General features: G+C 61.1%; 1 protein-coding gene across 1 annotated transcript in view; it reads left to right on the forward strand.

Moving 5' to 3' along the window:
- Positions 1-12: 12 nt before the first annotated feature.
- The window catches only part of SLC66A2 (solute carrier family 66 member 2), a gene marked incomplete in the record, with an annotated part of 29,544 nt that continues 21,477 nt past the window's right edge, over positions 13-8,079 (forward strand). Inside the window, 2 exon segments of the mRNA XM_027767210.1 lie at positions 13-455; positions 3,471-3,604. Coding sequence (XP_027623011.1) covers positions 253-455; positions 3,471-3,604 — 337 coding nt within the window.

Raw genomic sequence — 8,079 nt, forward strand, 5'->3', positions numbered from 1 at the left:
GGGTGCGCGCGGAGCGGCCCGGGGAGGCTGAGGACTCTCGGCCGGGGCACGTGGTCACCGCACCCGGCCCGGGTCACGTGTGCACCCCTACCCGGGCCGTGCGTCCTCCCACCCAGCTGGGCGACCCCGGGGCTCGGCCGCCACGCCTCCCCCAGGCCTTACTCCAGGTCTCCCTCCCTCCTTTGCCAGGCCCCGCGCGGCCCAGCGTGGAGGTGACAAGCTGAGCCAGTGGACGCGGACCGAGGTGCCGGGATGGAGGCGCAAGGCTTGGACTGGCTGCTGGTCCCGCTGCAGCAGCTGGTGTCCTGGGGGGCCTCGGGGGCCATAGTCTTCGGAGGGGTGGTGCCCTACATCCCGCAGTACAGGGACATCCGCAGGACACAGAACGCTGACGGCTTCTCCACCCACGTGTGCCTGGTGCTGCTGGCGGCCAACATCCTGCGGATCCTCTTCTGGTGAGTGGGGCCCCAGAAAGGGCTCTCCGGGGCTCTGAGCAGCAGGCAGTGTCTGGCCCCTCAGGAAGGCAGCTGTGCGGGAGGGTTGTCTGCTCCCATCAGGTCATTTCCCAGGAAACTCAGTGGGGTGGGACAGTGGGGACCTGGTCAGGTCCTTCAGGGTGGGTCGGCCAGGCCCTGGCTTAGCTGGGAAGGGGTTCTGGGTGAAGGGTGGCAGGAGGGACCCAGGCCTGCTTGGCACCAGCCTCCCTGCGCCGGATTTTTCAGACAGGAAGTGCAGCTTCCTGGCGGGGACTTCCTTCCTGCACAGCCAGGCGTTCCCTCTTACCACCCTCCGCCTTCTGTTGAGGCCAGACAAGGCTGGAGGGTGACTTTCAGGGAACTGGGTGGGAGGGTCTCACAGCTGCGTTCTGCAGCCAGAAAAGTCTGGACTCTGCGTTTGACTTTCTGGCTTCTGTGGGCCAGCCCCATGTCAGCTGTGCAGGTGTGACGTCCACGACGCAGAGGCCCCTATGGAGCGTGCGGGTTGATGGGTTGTGACAGCCATGTTCACCTGGGTTCAGGATCCGCCTCTCTCTCCTCCTTGCGTTCTGTCCGTCGCCTTGGTCCTATCCCTCCTGGGTGCTGTGGGAGGCCTGCTAGTGAGGTCGCTGCCCGCTCTGGGGCTGGTCGCCACTGCAACATCTTCCAGCTCCTCAAGGTGTGTCTCCGGGCCAGGCTGCTTCTGAACAAGGGCTGGTGGGCGCTCAGTTCTTTAGCGGAAGTGGAGCCACCACGTGGAAGTTTCCTCCTTCGTCCTCCTCTGCCTCTGACTAAGGGTCGAGGTCACCAGCTGCCCATGACAGTGGTGGGTGTGCCGAGTGGCTCAGGTGTGGGTGGGAGCGTCCGGGGGCACGGGCACAGCAGATGCTGTCCAGCGGGCGCACCACAGTGGGGTCACACGCGGGGCCACCCAGCCCAGCCTAGCTCACGTTCTGAGGCTGTGGGATCATTTTCTCCCCAGCAGTGGCCCGCTGCTGTATGGAAAAGGGTTCCATGTAGAGGTCTCCCCAGAGGGCTTGTTCAAGCCGGAAGGAAATGAGAATCCTGTGCCTCAGAGCCCTCCACGGTCACGCCAGTGCTGGGGTCTTCCCTGCGTGGCTCTGAGCTCTGGCACAGTGGGGGTTCTGGCCGAGGGGCTGGGAGCGCTTTCCCAGGGCAGCACGGGTAGCCTTCCCTGCGGTCTCCTTCATAGACTCAGTGCCCCACACTGCCTGTGGCCACCGACCCCACACTTGACCTAGTTCCCAGTACTTGCCGGAAGACCATGGGGAGCACGGGGCGCCCGTCCCTCCTGGGGTCTTCCCTCTGGGGATGTGCCTTTGCCGCTCGGGAAGCCTAGAAGCAGCCGGGCACTGCTCAGGGAGGGCCTCTGTGCACCCTCTCTGCACCCGCCTGAGCTCCTGGTGCCCTCAGGCTCCAGAGGGCGGTCGCTCTTGGATTTCGCAGGTTCTCAGGGCTTCACTTGTGCCAAAGCCTAGGAGAGGCGGCCAGGCTTGCGCTTTAGCAGAAGTGACACACGCGTGCTCGTGTGCATGCGCATACCACACGTGATGAGGGGCAGGGAGAGCAGAGGCCATGGCTGTGGCAGGCTGCCCTGGGCAGTGTGCGTAGTCTCCAGCGTGGCTTCCAAAGCCGGCTGGCAGCTGTTCCTCAGAGCTCCGGTCCCTCTGGGAAACAGCCTGTCTGCTTGGGGGCCTGGGGTGCGCAGCGTACGTGGCCAGGTGGTTCTGCAAGAAGGGGTTGATGTGAATAAGTAAACCCAGGGATTCTGGAACTTACGTATCTCTCATGCCCTGTTTTATAAAATCCTCATTACCATTTTGCAAAGCTAGCCTTCAGTAGCTCCCACTCCATGAAATGCTGATGTAGGGTTTGTGGTTTGTGGGTCAACCTGGAAGGGCTGAGTGCTGCCGGAAGCGCACGTCTGCAGGCTGTGACTGTATCAGGGCAGCAGGCAGAGGCTGCAGACACCTGGGGCCCCACGCACCAGGCCAGGCGTTCACTGGGTATTCATTTGTCCTCACGCCCCACCCATGGTAGGGCTGATGCTTGGCTCTAGGCCAGGACTGGCAATCTTGGATATAGGAATGGCGACATTGTATCAGAGGAGGTGGCAAACCTGGCTACTCCGGGCTGCTTCTGTGTTACACTGCGGGTAGGTACACACGCTCCCTCCACGGCAGTCTTCCTGCTCCTTTGGAACTTGAAGTTGTTCCCCGTTGAACCCGCGCTGGCCTGGTGTGCGCCCTCTGCACTCTCTTCCTTTGCAGGCTGGCACATGTGCTCTGTAACCCTTAGAGTCACTTTATTTTATTATTTGTTTTGGAGAGGTTTTTGCTGTAGGGCGCATGGATTCTCCAGAAAGACAGAGAGAGACAGAAAGTGAGAAATCACCCCCCTGGGGGATGGCCATGCCGCAGTCCCTTCTCCTCCGTCCTCCTCTCGGGATCTTGGGCACGCACGCACACAACGCACCTGGTGTGAGTTTGGGCCACTGGGCCGGCGATTCGAACCACAGTCGATTGCATGGAAGTCCAGTGACATAGCCATTACGCCATCTGCTGGCCCCATCACTCTAAGTTGTCAGAGGGTGTGTGCACTCCCAGAGAGAGACAGACACAGAAAGGGGGAGAAGGAGAAAGCACACTTCCCCATGAGGCATGGCCATGCCCCAGTCTCTTCTCCAGTTCTCCATCTTGTTGTAATTTGGGGCACACACGTGTACTTGGCATGTCCTTCAAGCTGCTGGGACCAGGACCAAACAGTGGGAGGCTGTGTGGGACCCGGCCCTTGTCTCCTGACTAGGCTGTGGGGCTGGCTTGGAACTGGTGGAGCGAGCAGCCCAGCCCTGCTTGGGCAGCCCTTTCGGCTGCTGGGTGGGCCGCCTGTCTGCCCACCACAGAGGCTGTGGGCACGTTCTGGATGGCAGACCGGCAAGTGCCCTGGTGACCTCATGCCCTGTGTCCGGTCCAGGTTTGGAAGGCACTTCGAGGCCCCGTTGCTGTGGCAGAGTGTCGTCATGACCCTGGCCATGCTGCTGATGCTGAAGCTCTGCACCGATGTCCGTGCTGCCAGCGAGCTGAGTGCCCGGCGCCGCGCCTTCGCAGGTAGGTGCCCGGGGCGCAGGGCTTGCCGGCTCAGCGCTGCCGCAGGCGTGTTGGGCGCCCGCTCCACCAGAGGGTGCTGTGTTCAGCAGTTAGATGACAGGTAGTTCGCGATGCCAAGTTCAGGCTGTCAGGCTGTCGGTGCTGGAATCAGTCAGGGTGCTGTCTGGTCTCTGCGTGTCGGTCTGCTGTGGCCACCACGTGCAGAGCCTGTGTTCCTGTGCCTGGCTTGATCTGGTCATGGAAAGGCAGCACCCGGGGAGGCAGCCATCTCTGCACCTTCTCCCGTGTTCTGCGCGGACTGTCAGCTGGCCCTTCTCACCACCTTGTCCGTTCCTATCCCAGTCCTGCTCGGTGGGGCACGGGCAGTCCTTTTCCAGGGTGCTCGCCCAAGGTCCGCGTGTTCTGCGAGTTATGTCTGGGTCAGACCAGTCACGCGCTCGACACACACTTAGCACATGGCACTGCTTTCCCTGGCAGTCAGGAAACAGGAAGTCCTCCTCCCCGTTTGGCCTCCATCTGAGGCCGGGCATGTGAACACGGGCTGACAGGGCGGGAGGTTCAGGGCCGCCTTGTCTGTCTTCTGGTCCCCATCCAGGACTGCTCGCTGTGGCTAGACTGAGATGTACGTCCCGTCTCAGCTCTGGCTCAGAGAAGTGTTTTCCCCACACACCAGGTTGGGGCTGTCGTGGATTTGAACCCTTGCCAGGAGCTGGTGTCTGTAGCCCTATTCCTGATCGCAGTTGTCCTCCCGTCCTTAGAGACAGATGAGCGTGTGCTGGCCGGGCCAGTGGGACGTGGGTTGGCTTCCAGCTCACAGAATTGCCTGGGCCAGGTGGGGTTACTGAGGGAGGGAGCCCTGTGTCTGCCCTGCATGTGTCTCCCTGTCTTACGGCCATGGCCTTCCCTCTGTGCCTGTGCTCGTCTCTCCTGGCGGGGTCTGGCCGATGGTGCCCCCAACCTGGCCTAGAAGGCTGGGCTTTTTGAGCCTGCCAGGGCTCGCTGCTGGGCAGCGGTCCGCGGTTCCATGTGTGTTTAGACTATGCATCCGTGGCTTCTCACGGCACTGTCCATGCCCTTCGAACCTCAGCGGGAGTTTAAGCCACCAGGTCTGGGACTCAAACCGCGGTCGACTACATGGGAGTCTGGTGACATAGCCATTCTGGTAACTGCTGGTCCCCCCAGTAGGTCTTTTCAAAATTTGAGTGTATTGGCTTCTAGCCTTTCCTTACTTCGGAGTTTCCTGCCATAGCCACTGGGTGGCTCCATGCTCTGTCTTGCTGTTTTGTCAGCCTGTGACCAGTGGCGTCCCCGAGGCCTTGTCCTGGCGCCCTTTTGCCCTGGGCCAGGCGGTGAAGCAGAGTCGCTCTGACCAGCTTCCAGTGATTCTCCTGTAGATAGAGTTGGGGGACCCTGTGCGAGCTGGACCCCACTGGGGCCTGCTGCTGTGCCCTGCCTACCCATCTGTTTCTTGGTATGAGAGAGCGCTATTAAAAGATCCCTGGGGGGGAACCAGCAGTTAGTGTAATGGCTAGGTCTCTGGACTCCCACGTAGTTGACCGCGGGTCGCGTCCTGGACCCGGTGGCTTAAAACTCACGCCGGGCGCGTGTCCGTGCGTGCCCAGGATTCCGAGAGGCGAATGGAGGAGAGGGGATTGCGGCGTGACCATCCCCCCAGGGGGTGATTTCTCGCTTTCTGTCTCTCTGTCTCTCTCTATCTGGTGAGCGCACGCGCCCTATAGCGAAAACCTCTCCAAAAAAAAGATCCCTGGGGGACCAGCAGGTGGTGTGGTTGTTAAGGTGGTGGACTCGCACTAGTCAACCAGGGTTCGGGTCCCGGACCTACCTGGTGGTTGGCTTTCCCACGCTCCCTTTCTCTCTTTGTATTTCTGTCTGTCTCTGGTCAATTGAATAATAATAATAATACATTAAAATTAAATAAATAATTCTTAACAAAAAAAAAATGTCCCTGGGTTCAGAGGCTCAGTCAGACCGAGGTCCGGTTTCTCTGCTGCTTGCAGATTGCTTTGTCCCTCTGGAGCATGGTCGTCAGGCCCGTCCCTTTCTGGTGGTGCTGGCTGCCAGGTTCATGCCTGGACCGTGACTCCCCTGGGCGGCCAGTGCCTGCCTGGTCGTGCAGGGCTGTCAGCAGTGCAGCTCCCAGAGAAGGGCAGGGTCCCCACAGTCGCAGCCATGGCCCCTGGTCTGACGGTGATGTCTTGCTGAACGTAGGGACTTAGACTCCAGGTGGCATTGCCCCTCCTGCCGAAACTCCAGTCCCCTCGAACCAGCTGCAGGGTCCCTTGAGCCTTTCCAGGGTCTCCTGTGGCAAGATGCCCCCTGCCAAGTGTGCGTTCTGGCCGAGGCCCAGCAGGCATTTCTGCAGGGAGTACCAGTATCCGGGCATGGGTGCAGGCGGTGTGGCGGTCAGCGTGGCGATTGTACTTGGCTTCTTCAGGGTGGGGCCTCCCAAGCTCTGCAGCTGCTGGTGTGAGGCCGAGCCATTTCCTCCCAGCCCAGTGTCTGTCGCGGCCTTATGGACACTGCTCCTGGGCTTCCAAGCAGTAAGCCACTTGCTGCTTGTTGGCCTCAGGCAACTGGAGTCGGGGGGTGTGTGCTCAGATTTGCACGTCCTGAGGTCCCTCAAGGACTGGGGTGGGGCCGCTGCCAGCGAACCTGCCTCCATGTGGGTGCACCAGCCAGATTGGTTAACAGTCAGGCTCCCTTCTTCCATTTTTATTTTTACTTTTTAAAATTTTAACTTTAGGGGCTGGCAGATGGCATGGAGGTTAAGGGTGCTGGACTCACACATGGCTGACCACGGTTCGAGTCCCAGACCTGGTGGCTTACTTTCTCACTTTTTCTCTAACTCTGTCCCTCTCTGGTCAAATTTTTGCCAAAGGGTGCTTGCTAGAGAGAGAGAAGAGGAAGCACCCCCCGTGGGGTGGCCGTGCTGTGGTCTCTCCATGCCTCCCTCCTGCCCAGGTTTTGGGCACCTGTGCACACGTGCCAGCATTCCCTCAAGCTGCTGGATGAAGGACCGTGCAGGGGACTGTGTGGGATCCGGCCGCGTTTGCCAGCCCAGGGAGCTGGTCCGAATTACTCCTTGTAAATTTTTTCTCAGGGTTATTTGGGAACCAAAGCTGTCTGCGGCTCAAAGTTGAGTGGAGTTAGCTGACGTTTGCTCTGAATTGCAACACAGATGCCCGGGTTGAGAGGAGGGAGTGGGATGGGAGCGAATCAGAGGCCAGAGTTATGAAACCCGAAACCCGATGCCTGGAAGGGGAGGGCTGCATGACTGCACAGGCCGACCTGTCTCCTTACGCGGTGGCTTTTCCCTGAGTCCTATCTCACTGAGGCCCTAAGAGGTGTGTGGGGTCAGGCCAGCTGGGTGCGTTTCCACAGGGCTGCAGTACGCTGGCCTGTCCTGGGCCGGCCCAGCCTCCTGGTCTCCTGGTCGCCTCGTGTCGTCTAGCCGCTGCCCTCTTGCCCTCTGGTTGTCTCTGTTCTTCCTTGCCCTCTAGAACCACTGTCCCCTCCACGGCCCACTTGTGCTGTCTGCCCGGTGACCTGGTGTAGCCCTCACATGCCCGTGGTGGTGGGTCTCAGAGTCCGGGCAGGGGACAGCCCCTGAACGTGACGGCCTCCTCTTGCCGCCCGTCAGGATGACAGCCCAGCTCGGGTCCAAGACCACGGCTGCTTTACGAGTTATCCTGCCACGTGGTGCTCGGGGTCCCCCCCATGGGGCAGAGGCTGCTGGAGCTGTGGCTTCCACTCCCCCAGCTAGGGAGGCTCGAGGCGGAAGCGCGTCCCACCCATACCCCTCCCTCCCTCCCAGCTGCTCACAGGCTGGCGCTTGTGGTCAGCAGGGACCTCGGCCTGGCCGGGCTCTGCCTGGACTCATGCCCAGTGCCTGCCCAGGGCGGGGTCCCCTGAGGGAGGACGGGTGGAAGCCACACCCTTTCCCGTGTCCTAGTCTCGACATGCAGCTCTTCCATGTCCTGAAGTGGTCACTGTCCGCAAGTGTGGGTGAGAAGACGTGGACACCACCTCCTCATGGGGAGTGGCCGGGTGAGAGGAAGGTGGGTGGACACCACCGTGGGGGATGACTCCGGACCTCCGGGCCCAGCACGTGGCTAGTGTAGGCTCGTGGGCACGTGGCCATCGGAGGGTCCCTAGCAGCTTGGCTCGGAGCTCTGCTCTCCGGGGTGCCCTGTGCAAAGGTCTTCTGGAGCTACGCCGAGCGTGGCTTTCCGGGCGGGGGTTGAGCCTGGAGATTCTGGTGCTCGCGACTGCCGGGGTGCCTGGTTGGCCAGCCCGCTTCCCACCCCTGGCGCCGTGTCCAGATCCCCGGCGTGCTCTCCTGGGCCTGTGCCAGGATTCCCCAGCACAGTCCCCACATCTGTGGCCGTCTGCATGAGGAGCCTGGTGGTGGAGGGGGAAAGCGGGACTGCCGACATCAGGAGATGCCCCCCATG

This window comes from Tupaia chinensis, unplaced genomic scaffold (genome assembly GCF_000334495.1).
Source record: "Tupaia chinensis unplaced genomic scaffold, TupChi_1.0 Scaffold144022_1, whole genome shotgun sequence".
In the NCBI taxonomy this organism is placed as follows: domain Eukaryota; kingdom Metazoa; phylum Chordata; class Mammalia; order Scandentia; family Tupaiidae; genus Tupaia; species Tupaia belangeri.